This window comes from Xenia sp. Carnegie-2017, unplaced genomic scaffold (genome assembly GCF_021976095.1).
Source record: "Xenia sp. Carnegie-2017 unplaced genomic scaffold, XeniaSp_v1 HiC_scaffold_44, whole genome shotgun sequence".
Classification (NCBI taxonomy): domain Eukaryota; kingdom Metazoa; phylum Cnidaria; class Anthozoa; order Malacalcyonacea; family Xeniidae; genus Xenia; species Xenia sp. Carnegie-2017.
In genome coordinates this window covers 211,030-237,377 of record NW_025813509.1, presented here as the reverse complement: position 1 = coordinate 237,377, position 26,348 = coordinate 211,030, and the positions used below count along the sequence as shown (strand labels likewise).

The 26,348-nt window shown below is 33.8% G+C and overlaps 2 protein-coding genes across 2 annotated transcripts in view; both read right to left on the bottom strand.

Moving 5' to 3' along the window:
* LOC124456230 overlaps positions 1-26,348 on the bottom strand; it is a 156,674-nt gene that overhangs the window by 120,811 nt on the left and 9,515 nt on the right. The window contains exon 2 of the mRNA XM_047006715.1: positions 9,829-9,919. The gene's annotated coding sequence lies outside the window, so the exon portion shown is untranslated. The remainder of the gene's footprint in view (positions 1-9,828; positions 9,920-26,348) is intronic.
* Positions 71-16,931, bottom strand: LOC124456227. Its single transcript, XM_047006713.1, has 9 exons — positions 16,891-16,931; positions 16,443-16,579; positions 16,271-16,357; positions 15,988-16,073; positions 15,502-15,732; positions 8,185-8,220; positions 2,729-3,161; positions 977-1,674; positions 71-887 (listed from the first exon to the last, which is right to left on the bottom strand). The coding sequence occupies exons 1-9, from the start codon at positions 16,929-16,931 to the stop codon at positions 267-269; spliced, it is 2,370 nt and encodes a 789-aa protein (XP_046862669.1). The 3' UTR covers positions 71-266.

Below are 26,348 nucleotides of genomic sequence, written 5' to 3'. Positions count from 1 at the left end.
CTATAAAACTAATTAAAATATTATTGAGTCCATTCACAAGTTATTACACGAAATGCTGTTAATCACTCAATCTCATGAAAATGTTATTTAATTCAACTATTTTATATGGTTCAGCTACGTAATTAATGTGAGATAGTAAAACACAAAAGATTCTACTTATGGAATTATGCACAACTCCTGATGGTCAGGTTTATACGATAAGGAACTCCCAAGAGCTCAAAATACCAATGCCAGACTTTTAGTACTTAAAATAATTTCAGAAATGTTTATTGATGTAGTTCGCTTTCATTAAAATTAAAAATATTCTTGAGTTCTGGTTTGTTTTTCAATTCTTTATTTGACCTGACAGCAGCATGTACCCGAACAGGGAGATTAGGAAATGTTTGGAGAAAATACGCCTTGTAATCGCCAATATTGTAAAATAATTCTGGTTGTGGTAGAGGTCGATCGTTCCAATGCTGATCAATATTTCGAATAAGTCTTAAGCATTCTGTCCATGAAGATTTATAGGGCCTTCCATTCACGAAATATTCATAAACATCACTACCCATTTGACTTTCCAAATCTACGGATTCGCTATTCAATTTTTGAACGACACTTGACTGGAGATCATTTGTCTTAATCTGCCGAAGATTCCCAACTTTACTTAACATTTCAAACTTCTCATTATCTGACATGAGAAATGGGTGTTTTAATGCTTCGTTAGAATATGGTCTGTCTTCAGGTTTTAGATTTAACATCCACGACAGAAGGTCCTTTAGTGTTTCATCCTCGATTTCTTTCAAACCAACAGGGTTTCCATTTAACATGTTAATCAGTCTGTAGGGTATAGTTCCAAAAGGATGTTTTCCTTTTGTTGTTACGTAATAAGCTACCATCCCTGCATTCTAAAATAATAAAAAGCGTTACATCAAAATGCAATTTGACAACATTGAGTTTCTTTACAACTTACAAATGTTTACATTCCTACACTTACATATACATCAGACCTTCTTTTGTAATACGCTTTGTTTACTGAATCATCATCTTCGCGATATGATTCAGGAGCTATCCAATGCAGGGTTCCCATGGAAGAATTGCTTTCATATGTTGTTGTGTCATTCTTCATTATTCGACTTATGCCAAAGTCAGCTATCAGAAATTTGCTTTTTGAATCTCGCAGAACATTGGAAGGCTTCAAATCCCGATGTAGAATACGAATTGGGCCGCTATGAAGATCAGCTAATCCTTTTAAAATTTGTCTAAGAATATCAGGAAGAGCTTTTTGAAGATCATGCAAAGTAGAAGACTCGACAAAACTCTCCAATGATTCTTCACATAAGTGTAATACCAAATAAACATATTCTGTTCCAGTATCTTCTTCTAAGTAGAAATAATTCACAACATATTTCGACTTCTTTGCATTGAATTCATTTAAAATTTTCTTTTCGTGATGTGCAAGCTGGATGAATTTATGCCGATGTATTTGTTTCACTGCTTTACCGTAACCATCCTTACCCAGTCCAAGAAAAACACGGGTTGCATCCCTTCCTTCGCCAATGCAAAATTCTTCCGAGAATATTACGCGTACATTGCCCATCACTTTAACCTCAACACTGCGATTGTGCCCATATTCAATTAATTTTAAAAACAATTCTCTATGTTTTGTTGGTTCATCAATGTAGTCCCACTCTTCTACATAAAAATATTATAATCAAGGGTTAAATAAACAAAATAAATACATTAAAATAGCTTAAATTTCCCCAATTAGGAAAGGATACTGTTACCGTACACTTTTAAAACAAACGTATTAACAATTATTAGACATATCATAAATTTTTTAACTGGTAACATTCGAGGTTAGCTTATACCAAACAATTAATCACAAAAACCTCTTTCTGCACTAATTTCATGAATTTTTCTTAAGGAGTAATCTTGCGTTTTTTGAAAATATTAAATTAAAATTTTGAGAGCACATATTTTTTAGAGTGTAAAAAATTTTTTATACCAATAGATAACAAAATAGCTTTATTCAATTTTTCTTTCTATTCTCAAAACTCGTCTTTTAGATAGAATATCTTATGTTTGTTGCCTAACATTAACATTGAAGTTCGATCTCAACAATTATTCTCTCAAACCTTGTTTGGACATCTTAAAGTGCCAATGAAACAAAAATTTTGTTAGTTAAATTATATCTGTATTGACCAGAACTTTTGAAATGACAGAGTGCTTTCTAAAACCTTTTCTGCATGACTTTTTTCATTCTGAAAATACTGAAGTCCTTGCAATTACCAATTAAATTAAATTGTGACATAATATTGCATGCAAAATGAGTTGCTGCAATGTTTCAAATACCCTCAATTTTCTTGACAACTTTAGGTTCATAATGGTAGGCAGTAATTTATATCATTAACACGTCCCAAAGAAGGAAACTCTGCCATGTTAAAATAATGTATCAACAAATATATTAAATACATCTAGTTCTCATTATGCAATTTGACATCAGATAAATCGGACATAATAAAAACTTCAATATCTCGAGAATGAAAAGTGATATGCATAAACTAGTACAAGAAGTCCATTATCATATTAAAATGTCTGTTCAATAAAAGTATAACACAGGTTGCTAAATTGTTGCTTCATAGGCATTTTATGATTTAACTCTAAATTATATGACACGTACTGTTTCTTTTATTCACCTTGGTAAAGTGAACCTGGTTATCTTTATTTCTGCAAACTAAAACTCTACCTTTAATATGGTTTGCTTCATTGTGACTGTGAGGAGCTTCCTTCAATTCATCTATTTCAGTTTGTTGAATACCCAGACCAACCAACGCTTTTGAAATTTCCTGCCACAGGAACTCAAACTCACTATCATCTACATTAGCTGTAGTCATGTGAACGTACACTTTGTGTCGATAAAACTTTATTCTTGCAATGTTTGCTGAGATTGAAGTATCTGAAGAGGCAGGAAGATTATGCCATCCACCATGTGGCGCTGTTAGACCACATATGTTACGTAATAAGATAATCAATAATGAAAGATCAAAGTTTTCAATGTCAGGGTCACCAATTGACGGGTAAAGAAGATCCCATTGCTCATTCTTGATGACTTTAAATTTCAAAGATGTTAGTGTCTTCTTTGTAGAGGGATCTTTAAGTTTACCAGCTAAGCTTGATGGCTTTAATAAAGATTGCAATGTTGTTTTTAAGGCTTGGGTTCCTTTTTTGATTAAAAGTTTACTCAAAAGAGTAAAATTTTTTTCAATCTTTAAGTTTTTATGTGGCGAAGCCATTTTTTATTCTAGAAATGAGGAATAAGATTTCTTTCTCTCGATAAAAATTTTGTTCACTGTCTAGTGACATGACCCAGTAAATGATCTTATATCAAGGCATTAAAATAGTAGATTTGATACAATAAAAAAAAACACAAAAAATCATAATATTTTCGCCTACTAGGCGCATGAGGCAGTAACTACCTTGCAATAGTAACTCCTAGTTAATAAATAATATATCTTATTTGTCTAACAATCGTGTGATGAAGAGATACGTCGTTCTTTTACCAGGATATATCAAACTGGTTTGCTGTGTTGTATGAATATTTGCTAATTAACATTTTGATAAGAGTATATTGCTGACGATTCTGTTCCAATTTAAATTTTTCCTAGACTGCATATTAGCGGACACCCGAAGCGCTTGTAACCGCGGGCTCGTTTTTGCTTGAGATTATAGAGTAAAGTTTGGGTCTGCGTCCAAAGTGTCCGCTAAACTGCAGTAGTCCCCTATAGGTTATATTTGACGTATGTAATCACCAGTAAAGAGTATAAATGAATGATATTTTCAGCTGTAAGGTTTTGACTATAGTCACTAAAACAAAGTGTAGATTATACGCTCTAAAGCATAGGTATTGAAAAAACTCAGTAGTGATAAATTATATTATTGTTATAATACAAAATAAGTTGACGTCTAAAACTGCTCCTCCCCCCAAAAAAATGTTGTTCCTCCCCAAATTTTACATCCTAGCCACGTGCCTGCTCATCTTGATAACATTTAAAGCGCGATTTCGTTTGAATATGCTACGAGAATTTCAAAAAACTTAACAATTGATGAATGTCTTCAGCTAGATGAGATAACGTAAGAAAAGTACAAATAATACAAAAATCATTCATTACTTTTTCTATAAACTTTTATTTTGCAATTTTCATGTGTCCAAATGGGGAGGCGCCGGCCCCTATTATATTACTGGCCCAAGGCAAAATGCCCCTTGCCTATCACCTCACGGCGGGCCTGGCCTGACAATTAGGGAAATTTCTCGACTTTGTGTTGTTACTCGATTTAATTCAAGTAACTAAAACAGTTAGACACGTTGGAAAACAAAACAAGTATCTTGATTTAAGTTTCTCAGTGTACATGCTAAATCAAAGTTCATCTAAGAATAATTTACGTGCAAAATGAATGATGATGAAATATGTACGTTATCTGGCGTTCATTTTGACCCCTGGAACATAATCTTTACTTTACATTTATACATTGTATTGTTTACTAAAGTGTAATTATATTGAAAAATAATGAATGATGATAAAATATATACGTTATCATGAGTTCATTTTGACCCCTGGAACCAAATCTTTACTTTACATTTGTACATTGTACTGTTTACTTAAGATTAATTATATTTAAAAAGAAAAATAACTTTATGACGTTTGCTTCTGTGAATGTCAAGCGCATCACTTACTCAGAATTATTTATTATCAAACCTTTTCTTCGTGTAAGAGCCACAATTTTTATAGTGGATAATTTGAAAAAAAAAAGAAACACACTTTCCAGTCGTGGTATTAATAATAGCTTTAAAAATCAATTATAGAAACATTCAAACGATTTTCATTAAGAATGGAAATAAACATTGATTCTATTAGCATCTACCGCAGAGATCCCACGAGAAATACTACGCATGCGCACATTGGTCATTCTCTACCTTGCTCAGCGCCATCACAAATGGCGTGTTTGGTCATATACGAATAATCCATAAAATAATTTGCCATCCTGCTGTGGCAAAACGACAAAAAAATTTTAGAAAACAATAAAGGACAAAACACCTACATAACCACTAAGTTTGCGCGGCAAACTCTTTTTCTGTAGTTAGATAATCTATTCAACAACAAATGGCACAAGTCAGCGAATTATTTGAGGAAGCAGACGACCTGACGCTCTTGCATAACCATCCTAATGCGACGCTGTCGGACTTATTAGGAGACGTGAATGTAGACGATGAACCGTAACAGAAACGATCTCGTCTACAAGCCAAAATGAGCAAATCTGGCGGGGCCGGGTATAAACACCCTGCTAAAGCCAACAACAACAATCTCATAGAAGAAGGAAATAAAGGAAAAACCATATAGGACGACCTTAACAGGAAAGTCGATCAACTTCCTGTCTGGATGAATACTATTGCTCCTGTCGTAAAAGAACTCAAGCAAGCTTATGATGCCGCACACCAATGGAACGATGGTGATGTTATGTCTGAAGGTGAAACTGATGACGAACACTCAACCACCGGGGCTGCTGCTTTAGTTGCAGATACAGCTCCAGCTTTAGCAAACCAAAGCGATGCTATGGTAGATGAGCTAATTCACGAAGTGACTGAGAATGAACTGACAGACCAACCATTGCCAACTAAAATTTATAAAATCATGACCAGCATTTTGTCCATTGGACTAAACGAACAAACATTATGAAAACGGAAGGAAAGGGTAAAATGCCCCGAAAACTGTGACCTGTTAAGAGTTACAAAGGTAAACCCAGAAATTTGGGACATTTCTAGGAAATCCACACGTAGCATGAATGCATGTCTATAAAAATTATAAGAAGCCTTAATAAAGGGCCTCATTCCGATTTCCCAAATTGCGGGATCGATTAGTACCTCTCTTGGAACAAACCCTACAACACCTGCACCGACACCAGAGATCATCTGGGATGGGCTGTCCATATCTATTGTGCTTCTTACTTCAGCTAATCATGATCTAAACATGTGCCGCAGGGGCTTGTTCAAAGTTGACCTGGATGAAAATTATGAGGCAATCTGTAGTAACAAAGAACCTGTTGCTGAAGAATTGTTTGGTGATGATTTAAAGGAACGCCTGAAAACAGTAAAAGAAAGCAAAAAGGCTGCACAGCAACTGACAAGCCAAAAACGGAAACACAACGATCAACGGTCCACCAGCTCATATAACTCCAATGTACATTTTTTATTCCAACGTCGGGGCGGTCATTTGCAAAGCCGACCCCAACGACGAAACTATTATCAAAACCAACCCAAGAGGAAAGTCGAGATAGGGGGGAAAACACTAAGAAAGCAGTGACTTCTACTCTCGACAATGTAAGTTCTAGTAAACCCGGGTGTAGTACTTCTATCAAATCTGGAGGAGCTAATGCTTGTAGTATAGTTGCAGGCCGGATACAACAATTTATTGGGAAGTGGAGGGAGCTAATTAAAGATCCTTCCATTTTATCAGCTGTAAGCGGATACAAGGTTGATTTTCTTATAGACCCAGTCCAGCTGAAACCACCCCACTCTATAAAAATGTTTTCTTCGGAAGTCCAAAATGTCGATCGTCAAGTTACAAAATTTCTAGAGAAAGGTATCATTGTTACAAGCATGCATGAACAGGACGAGTTTATCTCCAATATCTTTCTTAGAGCAAAGAAAGATGGATCTTTTAGAATGATATTAAAACCTAAAAGAGCTCAACACATTTGTAACATATCTTCACTTTAAAATGGAATCTATCCATACTTGTACTCAGCTTATGTGACCTGGGTGCTACATGTCATCCGTTGAACTTAGAGATGCCTATTACTCGATACCAATACACATAGAGCATCAAAAATACTTAAAATTTATGTGGAAAGGTAATCTGTACCAAATCCCATGCCTTGCTCAAGGATTATGTTCCGCTCCACGTTTATTTACAAAGATACTCAAGCCTGTATATTCTAAGCTGAGGGAGCTTGGGCACATTTCTAGCGGTTACATTGATGACTCTTTTTTAATGGGCTACTCCTATTCAGAATGAGAGCAAAACGTACATGACACTCTACAATTGTTTAAGAAGTTAGGATTTCTACCACATAAAGATAAATCTGTTACAGAGCCCACACAGATTTTACAACATTTAGGGTTTGTGTTAAATTTAATAGATATGACTATTTCTATATCCATAGAGAAACACAACAAATTAAGCAAGGTTGCCAGGGGGGTGCTAAAATCTGACCCTCCTAGCATACTGGAAGTGGTCAAGCTAATTGGTATGAAGGTAGCTTATTTCCCTGGCGTTGAATATGGCCCACTGTTTTATCGTGATCTTGATAGGGACAAAACAACAGCTCTTAAGTCTAACAGGGTAACTTTGATTCGACATTGAAACTCTCTCCTTCGGCGCTGGAGGACGTATCTTGGTGGATTAATAATGCATATGAGTCCAAAAAAACATCTGAACCATGGCAAGATTGACCACGTATTGTATACGGACGCCTCTACCAAGGGATGGGACGCAACTACTAACAAACAGTCCACCGAAGGCGATTGGTCAATTGCCGAAAAATACTCGCACACTAACTGCCTGGAACTCAAAGCAATACTGTTTGGGCACATTAACTCGCACATTAACTGCCTGGAACTCAAAGCAATACTCTCTGTAGAGATCTAGCCCTCACCCACATTAATCACCATGTAAAGTTAGTAATATAGTTTCAGAATCTCGCCTTACTTTTGACAAATTAACTTCGTTTTAGAAATAATAGATTCGGTTGCGTTCTTCCATTGTGTAAATACATTCTTTCCTGTGTGTAACAATTTCTTATTTTGCCAATTTCCTTACTTTCAAAATAAATGGTTTGTTCAATACAATCATCAACATTTTGCTAAACACACAGAGTTTAGTCAAAAGTGGCGTCGGCAAAGAAGGGAGGTGATGCATAATTGGACATGTCCCCCCACCTAAATAAATTTTACGTATTCCCATTTTTTCTATACACAAGTATAGTTTGTATAACTCACGCAGCATAAAAGTTCTGGCACCCGCACACAACGTTTGGTATTATTGATAGTAGATGTCAACTAGATACATACAGAAAATGTACTTAGAATTAGATAGGAAATGAATAAACAACAAACAAAACAACAGAATATAAGTAAAGTATCATTACCGATTGTTCACGTTTATATCCAGATCGCAATGATTCCTATATTTTCGATAAAAAGTTAGAAGTACTAATACTTTACGCGTTCGTAAGTTTACATTAACAAAAATATTGTTTCCATTCTTGGGGACTGGCACTAGTGTCATTTACAGTTTATAAAGAAAAATTCAGCATCCTACATACAGAAAATTTTTTCATGTTAATCTGCCTTCCCCCATACTTTTGAACAGGTTTGACTGTCCTTTACCATACAGATTATTGTCAATAATTAGAAAGTTGGTATATCAACTTGAATATGATTTCTCTTGAATGTTTAGTCATACATTATCAAGATGATTCAGTAGCAAATTTTTTATGTAAAGTTAGTGATATAGGTCCAGAATCTCGCTTTACTTTTGACAAATTACATACGTTTTAGAAATAAGACTTCATATATGAAGACTGTGAAGACAAAATTAGGCTTGCTTTAGTTCTTTACACGTCACATATCTGGCAAAGATGAGAGTTTTAATATGAAGAACGCAACACATACATATCAGTTTGACATGCAGAATACATAATAACATTGAGATTAGTCAAATTTCTAAGAACTACTGCTAAATCTTATAAAATTACACAAGTTTAAACTGAGGAATAGAGAGTCACCTATCTAAGACAGGATTTCAATGCCAATGATTAAGACACGATTTTCGAAACTGTGAACGGATTTTTCCCTTCATTAATCAAAAATTCCAAACATGTATATTCTTGAATACGTCAGTTCATATTATAAAAAACCTTTGTTATTAAATAAAACTTTGTACATCATGGATACATTTCAAACATCAGCTGCAGGAAATTGTATTTATTTATATGTTCAATAAAAAACACTGTAGATACAACAGTAAAGGATGCAATAAAAGTAAACCTTAAAACTGTTATACAAACATGATCAAAAGTATAATTATAAAAGCTCACTGTGTTGCATGAACCAACAATTCACAAAAAAAAAGATTCGGTTGCGTTCTCTCTTTGTGTAAATACATTCTTCCTGGGTTTAACATTTGCTTATTTTTCAAATTTTCTTACTTTTAAAAGAAATGCTTTGTTGTATACAACTATAAACATTTTGCTAGACACACATAGGTTAGTCAAAAGTTGCGTCAGCAAATAAGGGAGGTGATGCATGATTGAACATGTGACCCTCCCTACATAAATTTTTACAAATCCACCTTTTTCCATAGACAAGTATATCTTATAAAGAAAAATTCAGCGTCATACATGTAGAAAATGTTCTCATGTTATTCTGCCTCCCCCATACTTTTGAACAGGTTTTACTGTCCTTTACAATGCAGCTTATTGTCAATAGTTAGAATTAAAGTTGGTAAATCAATTTAAATATGATTTCACTTGAATGATTAGTCAACATTATCGAGATGCTTCTATTGCAAGTTTGTTATTTAAAGTTAGTAATATAGGTTTTGAAACTCGCTTTACTTTCGACAAATTAATTTCGTTTTAGAAACAAGGCTTTAGTATGACATCCGTGATGAAAAAATATGCTTGCTTTAGTTCTTTACATGTCTATTACTCAACAAACGGATGAGAGATTTAATGTAAACAACGCGACCACATACATATCAGATTAAAAATGGTGATGAAAGTTCATACCTTATTGTAACATCAATTCTTTATCCTTGTGAGTTTTGGCAAATAAACACTTTTAAATAGCTAACGAAGATGAAGAGTGAGTCAGGATCTCCTTCAACAAACAGTATTAAAACACATTAAGGACGTCTATGTAGAACATTCTAGTTATATAACTAAGTGTACATCACTGACTAAAAACAATTGTTATTGAAATAAAAATACATAAATAAGAACCTCATGCAGAATACATAATAACATTGAGATTAGTCAAATTCCAAAGGACTACTGCTAAATCTTATAAAGTTTCACAAGTTTTATTTCAAGATAGGCAATCACTTATCAAAGACAGGATTTGAATTCCAATGATTAAGACACAATTTTCGAAACTGTGAATGGTTTTTCCCTTCATTAATCAAAAATTCCATACATGTATATTCTTGAATAAATCAGTTCTTTTTATAAAAAACCTTTGTTATTGAATAAACCATTGTAAATTATAAATACATGTCAAACATCAACTGCACGCAATTATAATTACTTGTGATCAATAAAGTCACTGCAGATACAACAGTAAAGGATACAATAAAAGTAAAGTATAAGACTGGTAGATAGACAAGATCAAATTATAATTTTAAAAGCTCACTGTGTTACATCAATCAACAATTTACAAAAATAGATTCGGTTGTGTTTTTTCTCTGTGTAAATACATTCTTCCTGTGTTTAACATTTGCCTATTTTTCAAATTTTCCAACTTTTAAAACAAGTGGTTTTTTGTATACAACTATCAACAATTTGCTAGAGACACAGAGATTAGTCAAAAGTGGCGTCAGCAAGAAGGGAGGTGATGCATGATTGGACACGTGCCCCTCCCTACATAAATTTTTACATATTCCCGTTTTTTCATAGACAAATTCTATTGCTATTTCACCTCCCTCATACCTTTGAACAGGTTTTGCTTTCTTTTACCAAGCATCTTATTGTCAATAGTTAGAAAGTTGGTATATAAATTAAGATATGATTTCTCATGCATGTTTAGTCATACTTAATCGAGATGCTGCTTTAGCTAGTTTGTCATGCCTGTAGTGTAATTTTAAAATATCGCTTAATTTTTCTAAAATTACTTCCGTTTTAGACGTAAGACGACCGTGTGAACAAAATTATGCTTGCTTTAGTTCTTTACATGTCACATACTTAACAAACGGACGAGAGATATAATATAAACCACGCAACCACATACATATCAGATTAAAAATGTTGATGAAAGTTCATACCTTATTGTAACATCAATCTTTTATCTTTGTGAGTTTTGTTACATAAACCCATTTGAATAACGAACGAAGATGAAGAATGAGTCAGGATCTCCTTCAACAAACAGTATTATAACACATTAATTACATCTATGCACAACATTCTAGTTATATAACTAAGTATACATCATTGACTAAAAACAATTGTTATAGAAATAAAAATACATAAATAAGTAACGCATACATAGTGCATGATAACATTGAGATTAGTAAAATTCCAAAGGACTAATGTTAAATCTTATAAAGTTTCACAAGTTTTAACTCAGGATAGAGAATCAGTTATCTAAGACAGGATTTGAATGTCAAAGCTTAAGACAAGATTTTCGTAAATGCAAATGTTTTTTTCATTTCATTCATCAAAATTCCATACAAATGGATTATTAAGTTTGAAAATTGGTAATCCAGGCATTTAGTACATAAAAAATGAGAGTTTCTCCGTATTGTTTGAAAACTATTTTATTGAGCTTTCAACTCGTTGCTTCGAGCCTTCGTCAGAATGAGGAAATTACTATTTACATGAGGCTTTAGCTTCTAGACGCTTAGAGCGTCTAATTGGTTTAGCGGGTGGATTAATTTGATTGGATGGGGTGGAATGCGTTGCCATGGGTTTTGGTGTATTGTTAATATGATTGGTGTTAATATTATTAGAGTGTAATGTTGTAGTTTTGGTGTTGTTTTTAGCTTTTGTCCTTTTTGTTTAGTTGTGAGTATATGATGGGTATGTTGATATGTCTATTTATTGTGTCGTTATCTTCACTGGAACAAGCTTTTTTGAATTCGCGTTCGTGTTTAGTCTGTGTGCCCCCGAGTACTTACTTTCTGTACAGTCGAATGTGTGGTTGTTTCTGTAGGTATGTTCTGCCCGCAGTGAGTTCGGATGTCGTCGTTTTATGGCGTTTTTGCGTTCTGTGAGTCTTATTTCGATTTCCTTTGATGTTTGTCCTATGTATTGCTTTGAACATTCTTTACATGGTATCATGTAGATCGCGTCAGTTGTATAATTTTTTTTAAAAAGATTATTGCACAAGCATTTCATATTATAAAAACCTTTGTTATTTAATCAACCATTGCAAATTATGAATAATTTTCAAACTCCAACTAGACGGAATTATAATTACTTATGATAAAAAACACTGCAGACACAAGAGTAAAGAATGTAATGAAAATAAGATAATGCTTATCTCAGATGTGTAGTAACGATGAGAAACACATTGTAGTCGAGTCTCAGTAGGCAAATTTAAAAGATTAGTGGTACCAGTAGGGGAAAAACCATCCAAAAAGCGCATTTACGTTTTCAAAAAATGAATGCTTAAAGTGAGTTAAATCTTAGTATAGGAATATTGAAAATTACGATTAAAATGACTTATGACGCTTAAAAAAAAGTTGTAAATTTTGCGCTTAAAGCTTTAATTCTTTTCAATGACACAAAACAATTTTACGCTTCACAGAATCCTTGTCACCGGGTTAATGTGAGCAGGCTTTTGTTTGCTGGCTCCGTTTACATATCGTCAATCCAATTGGTCACACAATGCAACAGAAAGGCTGCCAATATGGTAATCACATGCGTAATAAGATATGTGTGGCACGGAAAAGTCAGTGGAGTGGCTCTACTGTATGTTCTCTATATTGTGGTTAAATGTTCTTTTTCATCTCATGTGAGTTTTTCATTGAAGATATGAAAATTCAATCTCTGCCAAGAATATGGGTTAATTTATGCAAACTTTACATTTGACCAGAGATGGTACATAGTAATTCTCTCAGTAAATATTGATGTTATGGAACAATTTTCTTCCCATGACCACCCCTAAAGTGAACCTTTTAAACATGTCAAGAACTTTAGAAAAATTATTTCTTTTTAATTTTGAAAGTTAGAACTATGTTGACATTGCAATTTTAGTGGGGTGTCGATTGTAGGATTTTCGTCCCGGTTTGAAGAATTGGCACATGTACCATGTTGTTTGTACAACATGGTACATACAAGCAGTTCTTGACCACTAACTCATTCATTACACGTTTGTAATTGATCATGCGGCGTGCATAAATCAAACATTTGTTACTTTTTCAAAACTTGACGTTACTAACGTTACTAACATCCATCTCATTGTTGCTAGAACGTAACCTGGAGTTAGCATTGGTTAGTAACAAAGTGTTGTACTACGAGTCTACGACAAAGACACACTATGTTTCACCAATACCAATTTAAAGTCTAATCTCTAACGATAGAGTCTCACGTTTTTAAACGTCCTTCCATGTTTGCTAAATTTCAACATGCTACGGTCGTTTACTGCATAAAAACAACAGCTTCCATTACTTAACTTTATAAAAGGTTATTTTAGGCATGCACAGAAGCACAACACAAACAGAAATTCACGAACGCAACCAGAAGTAAACTATTTTGAGTTTACTCGATAAATTCCATAGCATTTCTAATTCAAGTAGTGCTCTTTTAAATAAGTTGAAACTGTACGTGTTGCGTTGACGCAGGAATGTTGTTAATGAAGATCGTATCAGACAATATATTTTACAAGAACTTAATGAATGCGGTATTATGCTTGGATATAGAACTATTTGGAAGCTTTTGCAATCTAACTATAACGTACTAGTACGCTTTTTTACTATTCAAACTATGCTCAAAGAAATCGACCTTGAAGCAACGAGACTTCGACGAACAAATAGACTAATAAGAAGAACGTATTTGAATCCAAGCCCAAAATAAACCTGGTAAAATAAACTGAAGCCGACGGGTAAGATAAACTGAAGCCGTATGGCTTTGCATTTCACGGAGACACTGACGGCTTTATATTTAAATTTATCGGCTGTCGGATAATTATAATCAAAATTATGCGATAACCTATAATTATAAATAACATTACGCCAAAGGACATCGTGTCGTGGTGAATTGTACGTGAGAAATTGAGTTACATCAACTCATTCTCTAAAGATGATTGACTTCTAGGCAATGATGTGGAAACTTGGACAGGACCTGTTTTTATATTTATTTCGGTATTCGAATGAATTTTTGAAGCATAAGATAACAAAAAGCTCTATCACAAACTTATATAGGGTGATCGTCGCCAAAATTTATAGCTATATTTTCAATTACTAATGCGCATTTTGTCCTTTGCAATGTGCATTTTGTCTTGATCATATTCCATTCTGGAATTTCATAGTCGGATTTTGACCTGTACAATTTCTGTTAAAACTCATTTTGTTGTTGAACATTCCATTATGATGACGTAACATTATTCGTGACTCGCAAAACATCAAATTTTACTCGATCACATCATAATTTATTTATAATTTATTTTCTTGATGCGGTAATAATGAAAACAAAATAAACAAATATTTTTATCTACAAGTCTACAACCCTAAAACATGGCAGACAAGTTATACTTTGTAAGACTCCTTCGCAACTCTATTTTGGATTGTATTGCTGACATCGAAGGAAGTTCAGATCGGGATTTTTGCGTTTTTCGCATTGATTCTCTTTACCATACTTCGTTGCGATTTGCTGAAGTTGTCGACCTTGAAGAGGCTGTTCTGCAGTTTATCTCAAACGCAAAAGAAATTTTAAATGTCGATGTTCATTATGATATTAATCCATCTTCTTCATTGAGCTGCCCTTAAGTTTTCAGTGGCACACCAGGGCGACCAATGTATGAAGTAAACGAAGATATTCTGCGTTATTTTTTGGATAAGCGTTTTACAGTGAAAGATACGGCAAATTTTCTAGGAGTCAGCAAAAGAACCATTGAAAGGAGGATGAACGAGTTTAGTATATCAGTTTCTAATTGTTATTCTGACGTTAACGATTTAGATCTCGAGTTGGTCATAAGAAACTTAACGAACGAGTTTCCCAATCTTGGCTACAAACGTAAGTCAGGATTGCTGTTAGCAAGAGGTTTGCGAATTCAGCAGGACAGGATTCGTGAAATGACGCGAAGAGTTGATCCACAGGGTACATTGTTTCGAGCTTTGTCTCTTAGAGCAGTGCGCAGACGTAAATATCATGTTACTAGCCCCTTGTCACTTTGGCATGTTGATGGCAATCACAAATTGATTAGGTGGGCTACTAAAAAATACCTATTTTGGGGCGTTAATAAATCTCAGCTTTGCATACAAATGTGCTAGTAGTTTCATATTTTTATATACAAAATATATATTGTATAAAAAATACCTATTTTGGGGCGTTAATAAATCTCAGCTTTGCATACAAATGTGCTAGTAGTTTCATATTTTTATATACAAAATATATATTGCTAAACAAAATACTGAAAGGCAATGCTCAAGTGGAATAAAACTTTTCAAACCTCATTCAATGCATCCTCATGTCAATGTCAGGTATATCGACAACTTCTATTAAAGGAATCTCATCTTTGTCACATACCAAATAATCAACAACTACTTCAGAAATTCCAAATAGTGGTGATCCAGCATGTAGGAAAGAATGTGCAATCATTCTTCCAATGCACTTATAGAAGCCTGTACTTCTCAAAAGTGAGTTGGCTACAGGAACTTTATGGTCATTTTCTCCTTCAAATACAAGAGTTTTGGGCCTTTCTTCACAATCCAGTGGAAAACCATCAAGAATCATTTTCATTATTAGGACCACTGCCAACTGAAGTTTCATTTTCAAACTTTACACTGAACCGAGCACACAACTTACTACTGTGATTCTTGTAAATCACCCAAATGTCATTGGCAAAGTCACTTGTCATGTGGCTGACATAAACTTGAAAAACTGGACTGTCACTGACAATTGTAGCATCTCAATACTCTTCAATGACTGTCTTCTTTTGTTCTTAAATAGAAAACCAGTCAAATGATAATTGTAGCAATACAACCCAGCAAGTATTTGCTAGACTAAGCTTACCAATATCACAACTTCTACACCTAAGTACAACATGCAAAAATCACAATAAGCATGTTCAACTTTGTTCATATTGAGACCAAATTGTCCTGAAGGAACATATTGCCAGTTAAAACAACAAGCTAAAAGTCATGCATGAAACAAAGCATCATTTTTAACCAATCAAGAAAACTATATCAAATCATTCACAACTCGTTTCTTTTGAAAATAATTTAGATAAATGCTGCAATTATGATGCATTAATGAGTGTTTAGCAGCATGTATGTACCTACTAATTTCTTCGTACCTTCTTGCTGAAGAACTGCTGTTGCCTGTTGAAGATTTTCTGAATCTGAGTCTGCGCTACCAACAGCACCATAATTAGGCATCTCCTCTTTAAGCGCATACTCTTACTTTACAAGACGGGAGTGCAACACTGCACATCAACTCCATCATTTAACCATATAAAAAATCATTACTCACTCTTTCAACGTTCAATGGCGTACTATTTAGACTAATGCTGTCTTGTGCTTTGGTTTCTTCAACTGTTTCTTCAGGCATTTCCTCCTCCGTTTCATTCAAACCGTCGATTGCTGCCCATCTTGTTCGTCCTCGTCTGAAAAATAATACGGAAAATTTTCACTTGTTACTCAAAGAATGCAAGCTGTTGGTCCATACGAGTTAAAGATTCACACGAGCTATATTGCAATATGCGAACTTTTGCTTCATATGAGCTTTTGGTTCACATGAGCTTTTTTAATATGCGAGCTTTAGCTTACCATGAAATATTTTCCAATCTTATAATTATCTTATAATGTAGATGTTCAGACTCAGAATTATATAAATATCATTCAGTATTGTAGTAATTGTACTATTGTTCGAGCCTCGAATTAAAATTAATACCGATGAAGTTGTACTCTGAAATACCTTCCATTATGTTCCCTTTTAGAAGCCATCCAAAAATTCATAGCTTAAAATTAATCTTGAAGAGACTTTTTATTGTAAATATTTAAAATTAGGTTTTGGACATTGAACTAAATATAACTGGAAGGCTACCTTCGCCCGGAAATTTGAAGCCTAAGTCGACAGTATCGTTCCCAGTCTTTCCACGCTTGTGATAAACACGACCAAAACAAAATATGTCAGTGTTTTAGTCATTTTGAAAGCGGATTTTGCAAAAACTATGAAAAAAAACTGGAAGTAAATTGCAAAAAATGTAAATTTTCCAGGTCATTTATAGTAAGTTTGATTACGGTAATAGATAAATTAAGCAATCGTGCCTTTTTTGAAAAAAAAACAAACTTAACAAGCCTCGACAAATGCGATTTTGACATCTTGCAAATTTGCATGGTATTGTTTTAAAAATTTCTTAAAAAACGTTAAACCAATAATGACATTAACATAACAGAACGTTAGCAAAATTATGTTTTAAAGTAATATTTACGAAGAAAAACAAGTATAGCTTCTTCTCACCCCAGTCCTTTTTTAACGTTAGAGCGTATATTTCCTTGATTTTGCAAACAAAAGTTATTTTTCACTGCATAATTGTCGTCTTTAGGACAAAGATAAGTATTCAGGATTGTTCAGTAAACATGCCACTTACATGTGTGATAATTGGGTGCAGGAACAGGGCTATTTCTCACCACATAGGTGCAGAAACTGTTGCTTTTCACAGGTAAAATTCCAATACATAAGTTGAAAAAATGACATCAAACAAAACTGCAATTTGGAAAGATTAAACATGCTTCAACTACAAAAATGAAATTTTAATAAAATTCAGTTAAATACTAACATATATAAATTCTATATTTTGACAGTTTAGTCATATACAGTATTTATTTGTTTCGCTGGTCACAATTGCAATAAAATAATACTTTTTCACAGTAAAAGTGTAAAGTAGATATAACTGGTATCATATTGTTAGTACAGGGCTTACAACTTTATTTAACTGGACAAGGATTTGTAGTGAAATTACTGGAAGTATAATATTTAAAATACTAGATCATGAATATTTATATGTATTACAGATTTCCCATGAAAAACAAGGCAGCCATAAAATTATGGGAGCATTTTGTTCAACAAGTAAACCATCTTGAAGTACCATGGACAGCAAAAAGTGCACATCGTATATGCAGTGACCATTTTCAACTAACTGACTACATTGTCCCCCCCTCACAAAATGGCAAATGCCGACTAAAAAAGTATGCCATACCATCCATGTCCAATAGCTTGCATGTTCAAAATGTTTCAACTTCTACAACCCACTCAAACGCACTGCTGAATAGACTCGAGCTTTCAAATAAAAGACCTTTTGCAGCTACCTCTGATTCCGTTGATGAAACTTCTCCACCCAAAAATCTCCAAAACATCTACAGAAGAAAAAGAGATTTGTTTAAAAATAAGCTTCAACAAAAAATTCGAAACTTGCAACAACAACTGAGACGCACAAAACAAAAGGTTGAAACCATGGGTGAAGTTGTCAAGATTTTAAAAGATAAGTTGGTGATCAATTCAAAGAGGCAGAAAGTCTTTGTCCACTTTCAATGATACTCAGTTGGGATTTTTATACAATATTAGAGATAATTTAAAATGTCCTCGTTCAGGCAGAAGATACTCTGATGAAATCAAAGAATTTGCACTTACTTTATATTTTATTCTCCAAAAGCTTATAAATATGTTCGATCCATTGTTCCACTACCCAATCCATCTTTGATGAAAAAATGGTCTGCGTCCATGAAATGTGACCCTGGTTTCATTAAAGATGCATTCCAATCACTATCAAATGAAGTTGCTGCTTCCCCAAATTCCAGAGACTGCTGTTTGGTTATTGATGCAATGTCAATACGAAAACAAACAATATGGAATCCAGAAGATGACCAGTATTCAGGGTTTGTTAATCTTGGAGATACACTCCCTAAACATAAAACAGAGAAATTGGCTTCTGAGGCACTAGTATTTTTATTAGTTGGCACCAGAAGTCATTGGAAATGCCCCGTTGGGTACTTTTTGGTTGACAAAATCAATGGTAAAGACCAAGCATCATTGGTAATACAATGTCTTGAAAAGGCATCAAAGGCAGGTTTAAAGGTATGGTCTGTAACAGCTGATGGTACTGCTGTAAATCTTCATACATTTGAAAGTCTTGGTTGCAACTTTAACGGTACATATGATAAAATGCGGTCTTCATTTACCCATCCAACTACTGGCGAAGATGTGTTTGTAATTCTTGACCCTTGCCATATGTTAAAGCTTGCACGCAATGCACTGGCCCAACTTGGTTCTTTTAAGGATGGCAAGGAAAACATTATAAAGTGGAGTTACATAGAACAACTTCAAAACCTATAAATGGAAGAAGGATTAAACCTAACAAACAAACTTACGAGTAATCACCTTAACTTTCACAAACACAAAATGAATGTGCGACTTGCTGCACAAACATTGAGCTCCTCTGTGGCAAATGCTATTGAGTTTTTAGACAAATCCGCTAAACAACCAAATTTCTCTGGCAGTAATGGGACAGTGACATTTATTCGCATTATCGACCGACTTTTTGACATCCTTAATTCCCGGAATCCACTGGGTAAGGGTTTTAAGGCACCTCTTCGGCTTTCAAGTCAGGAAACATGGCAAGAAGTGTTATCATCATCAGCAGAATATTTACTATCATTAAAAACCAACACAGCTTCCTCTCAACCAATTTGTACATCTCAGCGCAAAACATTTGTAATTGGGTTTGTTACCTGCATCAAATCCACTATTTCAATGGCAACACAGATGCTCTCTTCATCCATCAATCCATTCAAGTATCTCTTAACCTACAAATATTCACAGGACCATATTGAACTCCTGTTTTCCTGCATTCGCTCAAGAGGTGGATGGAACAACAACCCAACAGTCTCCAAATGAAGTATGCCCTTCGAAAATGTTGATGAGAAATGCCATTACTGCATCAAAAAATGCAAACTGTTTGGACTTTACTGGCTGCAACAACCTGATACCACTTTTTCGTACAAGAAAACATTCACCCACATTACATAATCAGTCACAAGAAACTGCTGCCCAAGACACTGACAATAAAATTAATGCAATGGTGCAACATCTCCAAGAAGGCAACAGCGAATTTATTTCGAACGTTATATTTTATATTGCAGGATACATACTTTCGAAGTTAGTCAACAATTTATCTTGCCCAGAATGCAAACGATGCCTTTGTCCTTTACCAAAATCGTTATCCGTAGATGACCATGATTATACTGCCACAAAATATCATGAAGCTGGAAAAGCGTCAGCTTTCGTCAACTTCGTGAACAACGGTGGTTTACAGATTCCATCCACAGCGGTGTATCGTTGTATAGAGTTCTGCGAACACGTTTTCAAAGCAACGGTGACAGGCAACGACAATCAGCATATTAGTAACAGGGCAAAGTTGAAGAACAGTATGATTATTGCAGTTTGCCAACATTTTAATCTGGAATCGACCTTTCCTCTATTCAGAGATCACGAAGATGGTGTTAACGAGGCTGTTATCGAAGACGATCACAGCACTCAACTGACAAAGCATATCGCAGACAAATATTTCACACTGCGTCTTTTCAACTACGGTAAAAAAATATACGAGGGAGATCGTAAATAAAGGCAAAACAAGCGACAGGCACCGACTCAATAAGCTAATCTTGTTTAACAATGAATAAATTTAATGTGTAAACACTTTATGAATACAATGAATAAACACTTACCCATTGGGATTTTTACATTTGAAAGTTTTCGCCAATATCCGAGCACAATCCTTTGCCATCGGTAAGCCTTCTGGGTAAAAAATTATTTGGTCGGCAAGAAACTTAAATTTCCTGTATTAATATCAAAAGAAAACGCAGCAAAACTAAATAAATTCAGTAATTTTCCTTTCTAAAGCTTGGCCAAAACATGTAGTTTATTCGTTCAGACTCTTTACTCACTCCTTCCAATCACGCATCGCGAGGCCGAACTCGCGTGATTTGACTACCAGAAACGCGTGTCTGGAGGTCAGATCACGCAAAATTTTGGCTTCATTTCGTGTGTTACCGATATATCAGAAGGTAGCCTTCCAGTTATATTTAGTTCAATGGGTTGAATCATGTTTTGATCGTTAATCATTTCTTCGTAGTTTGAAACACTGCTTCCAGAATAATTACTAGAGGAATCGTTTGAGTAATCCGTATCCATTGCGCAAAATAATTTAAAAACTTAGAAAATAAAATGCAAAGATGAATATGCTTATGCGTAATTTCTACTTTTGCAAGTATATTTTGTCTTATGTTGACAACGATCACCACGCAGTGACGTCACGACGAAAAACCGCTGCTGGACTGCGGCTTCGCTTGCATGTACACAATGGCGATCGAACAAGAGGCAAAAATACACACATTTAAGGCATTATTTCTCGAGTTAAATTTGAATTGGAAACCTAGGATTTCGTGAGAGAGGTAAGAACAATATACACTTTCATATGAGCGAAAGTTCTGTTAAGGTCAGACTACCCCTTTAACACAATCGCTTTTATAGAAAATTGATCGATGGTATTTCAATTATTAGTTGTTTATATAAATACCTTGGTAGAAGCGTAGAAACTTTGGAGGTACTTGTCTTCTTTGGCATAAGAGAAAACTTCAAGCAAAAGTGGAAATGATTAAATATGGTTTATTACATTGAAACAAGAAAGAAAAAATTTCTCCCTCAAATAAAAATGAAAATAACAACCTAGAAACCATTGAGCTCTATAAAACCTGGAGGGGCAAAGGGGCCTGGACCCCGTGGTCAAAAACATGGCGGTAATGGCGGATTTTGGTGGTCAAAACTTCCACTTTAAAAATTTTTTTCAATATTCACTCCCTCCTGATTTCTAACACTGTTTGTATGAACGAAAACAAGTGAGAAAAAAAAAACAATTACGATACCGACAGCATATCATGTGAAAATAATGCTTCAGCATTGCGTGAAAAACACAGTACAGACACACATCAAAATAAAGAAAATCGACGGTAGAGAAACGCATATTTTGGATGAAACATTTAAGTTAATTTATGACATTTTAACCTTTTAAAAGTGAAAATCAAACGGCATTCTTTACTAGACCTATCAATCTCGTCAAACTTATACATTATTTCATGCTTCTGTGTGTTTACTGTTTCTAAACAGTTTGGTGCAACTATTTTTCTTGCTCAAATGAATAAATCTGTGTTAAATGCTGCTAAGGAAGGGAGAAAATGTTTGCTTCAGTCCTACGACATAAGTCAACTGAAAATTTACCATGGATAAGTATCATAAGTGTATTGTCATTACCTGATAAATCTACTGAAAACTCATAAAGAAAGTATGTTGAACTAGAAGAGCTACAAAGAAGAAAAAAATTCAAAACACCATGATACTGTTGCTTGGTTATTTGTATTTTGTAAACAGCTTGGCAGAATCTTGGATCTATTACTGAACAGAACTACATTAATTTTCCATTGAAATTACAAACTTGGAAACTAAAGTGCATTGGTTTCTCTGACAAAAACACTCTGTCTATTGCTGCATGAAGGAAAAATAGTTATTTGACAGTGTAGGTGAAGAAATTGAGCAAGTTCTATAGATATTATTGTGCATTACTTACAGTTTTTTGGAATTGTATAATATATGTCATGAACAAGATATAATTTTTCAAAAATGCTAACCCCTTCGAGCACTAATACTCTTCTGTTTTGCTTAAACAACTTACAGCTACCAATACTAATTATTTATATGTACAAACTAACATTTGGGAATTAAATGATAAACAACTTGTTAAATCTTTGCATTTTACATCAAGCCTTTGAATTAGTTCCTTTTATCTCTTGGTAAAAAAATATTAATGAAAGACTTACAAATCAAGTTTCTCGAAAATAGTATTTTGTACAAAGAAACTAAATAATTGGAAAGGTCACATGTTGAAGACAGACTTTGCTTCTTTGACTAGGCTGCTTGACCATGAGCAAATTTATATTTGTTTACAATTTGTTTAAAGAATTCTTTTTATTGATTTCTACTAATTCTTCATAAGACACAAAGAATTTCTTTGCCATCTATTTTCGCTTCTTCTACATTCAACTTCATTGTAACCAATGCATCCGATGTGAATTTCTGGATCACCTGGAATCATACCAAGTATGGATTTGATGACATGAGACAATAATATGTTTAATTTTTCATGCATATTAATGATATAATCAAAAGCTACTGTTGAACAAAAATTTCAAGGTAGAAACAAATCTTAGCACATTGTTCAACACGCTACTTTTATCTTGGTTTTGAAGTAGTAACCTGTTTACTATAACAATAAATACTTCATTTAAAGAAACGCTGAGTAGTACTTTAAAATTGTTTGCATAAATCCAACTTTCCAATCCCATTATAATTGTCTACACTATACAGTCAGTCAAATTGAGCAGGCAAACAGTTTAATAGTTATTTTTATTATACAACATATACCATAGTTCTCATTAATTTTGCATGGCACTGCATTCAATTTCAACACAACTCTGTTGTAAACTTTCCCTTCATCTTTTCAAAACAAAACATGAACAAATTATGCCCCATTTTTGGGAGGTAAACTCAATTCAAATCAGGAGAGTTTAGCTTGATGCCTTGATCATGATACAATATGGATGCAAAACTCGATAAAAATTGACAGCTTCGACACGTCTTGCGAGCGATTAAGTGAAGAACAAACAAGACTGGAACAAAATAACTTTAAATTAAAACTTAGTAGTAGAAACACTCTTCAAGTATCGTGTTAAAAAAAATAGTAAAACTAATACTGTGCTACTTACCGAGTCAAAAATGTTCCTTTTCTGTCGCTATTTCAGCATCCGCAAACCACAAAAGTTGGCAGTTTAATAAATAAAATTTTAAAAAAGTGTTTATGTTAGGAAAATAAATAGTTTTGATATTTCTATACTCGCAATTGTGGTGGTCAAATCAGGGTGACACAATTTTATTTCATGAGCCCGCGTCTCCGCTGACTTTGATCACCAATCCGCCATGTTTTTAACGTTCGCGCGCTAATAATTTATAGTAATTTTGTTGACGTTTCCCCTCCAGTTATTATAGAACTCAATGCTAGAAACAGGAAACATTGAGTTGTCGTACTTCATGTAAGAAAATATATAATATATTTTAACAAAGGCTCTTTGATGAGGTACAGTCTTCTCTGCACTAGGTTAAATTAATTTCTCATTTGGCATTTTCCGTTTTTTGTTAAGTACTTTCAGTAACATATGTTAGTTAAGTTGTAAGATTACTAACGTCGGCATCTTTGGTTAAAATGGTTGAACGAGCATACAGATTTTGTTCGAGTGGTCTCCTTTGATTTAGTTTCAAATAACGTCGCAGTTTAAAATTTTTCTTTTCCAATCTGACTCCGGTTACTTTGTGTCTCTTGCTTTTTTGTTGATCGCATAAGTTTTTATGCTTCGTGCAATTACTTAGCGACATTTTTTTCTCTTAGAAATTCAATGAACGCTTTTTTAAAATAGTTATTATTGTGTTGTAATTTTCTTTAGAAACTGAAATATTTTAGTATGCATTCCAAAAACAATAAAACGACTGAAAACCGACTATTTACTTGCAGCACTTGGCCTTTTATATTGACAGCAAAAAATTGACAGATTTAATCACAAAATCCTAGTTTAAATATGATTTTTTTAACTTATCTTCAAATTGTAAAAATAGACCACCGTGATCCTTTATAATAACCACATATTCATGCAAAATAAATTTAAAACTTGTCGACTCTAATTACGAACTTTAAAACCTGGATCATGTTTCTCAATTCTCCTCTTTTGTGTTTGTCTCTTTTCCATGTTTGTAGAATGTAGTCAGTTTTCATAGTCCAATGTAAATGTTCATACATGTTATACAATGTTCTTTTAATAACTTTATATCATTCTATTTATGGTGTAACCTCAATATTAAACCAATACAGTACAGACGTCATGGACATCCTTTCTGAACGTATTTCCCACTCTAAATTTAACCCTTTTAGTCGCGAATACTAAAATTTTTCACATTACGAAGGTTTTAACAAGACCTGTTAATTTCTTCCATTTATTTCATACTTCACCTGTTCGTCAGTAAATACACAGTACTTACATTTCCTCTCTATAAAGTTAAAGCGACTTGACTGACGTTAAAGAAAACACATACGAATTTAAATACTTTAACACTTCTGAAATTGACGTTAGGATAAAATTTTTTATTTTATTGGCTCGAGGTGCATATGACCTTTCAAATATACAATAATTAATCATCTAACGTCTTTGAACAAAATTTTTATGCCCGTTTCAAACATCGAACTTTATATTTGTGAACTAAAATAAGGCCCTGTTTACTTTATAGAATTTCTATCGTTGCAGGTTAAATTTTCTATGTGTTAAAAGTCAGTGATAACGTTAAATGCAAAAAGAAACAATTAAATTGACTAAAATCTATCAATTTAATAAGCATTTACTCCAAACTGTTACCTCTTGAAACCAAATGAAGATATCTTGATGAGCAAATCTGGTATATAGTGTAAACGCAGCCAAAGCCTTAAATTTTGTCAAATGAAGCCTCAATGTAACATGATCATGCAATTAAGAAATAAAAGATGTTTCATGTTTTTGCACAGGCTTATGCAAACCGAGGAAAACTTTGGGAGAACTCAAAAGCAGATCAGTGCAGGCCGGAGACCGAAGGACGAGAGTTGCATTTGCTCGAGAGGTTGCCCTATTTTTATTACTCTGTCCTTAGTTATCCCTCCCCTTTTGTAAAGTAAGAAAAATTTAAAAACTTAAGATTTTAAAATTTTAAACTAGAGAAGAACTTGTAAACACATTTATCATTAATTCATGTCAATATTTTACTGTATTTAATCTAATTATTTCAAATGTACTTGTGTCAAAATCGTAAAAGTTTCATTTATTTTCATCACAGTTATTGACATGACATCATGTTGTTTTTACATACGGGAATTACTGATAGTATATAACATTTTCTGTCTTTAAGGTCATATGTACATAATAAACGTACAAAAATGATCTCTCACATTTTTCAACTAATGACAATAAAACCCAAATGGTGTTTTTATACATGTGAATTTTTAAGAGCATACAAAACCTATTTCCACGATATTGAATTGTATTTACAGTTCTTGAAAGCATGTCTAAAGAAAGTCACTCTATAATTTCGTCAAAATAATCTTCATCTACAACAACACTATATTATCAAATGACTCAAAATGAATGAGTTGTTAACATTCTTTCATTTTTATGTAGTGATCGTTTTATTTATAATATTATATAATAGCCGGAAGAGTTTGAGCAATTTCATTGGTCGAGAGCAATGATCTA

Bases quoted from the DNA above. Each gene is read 5' to 3' on its own strand.
- LOC124456227 (XM_047006713.1), bottom strand. From the start codon at position 16,931: ATGAATTTTTGGATGGCTTCTAAAAGGGAACATAATGGAAG. The intron at 16,358-16,442 runs GTAATGATTTTT...ATGCGCTTAAAG, and splicing joins ATTGAACGTTGAAAGAGTGA to AGGAGATGCCTAATTATGGT. The intron at 3,162-8,184 runs GTAATGATACTT...TCTTTATTAAAG, and splicing joins GATATAAACGTGAACAATCG to CCATCAAGCTTAGCTGGTAA.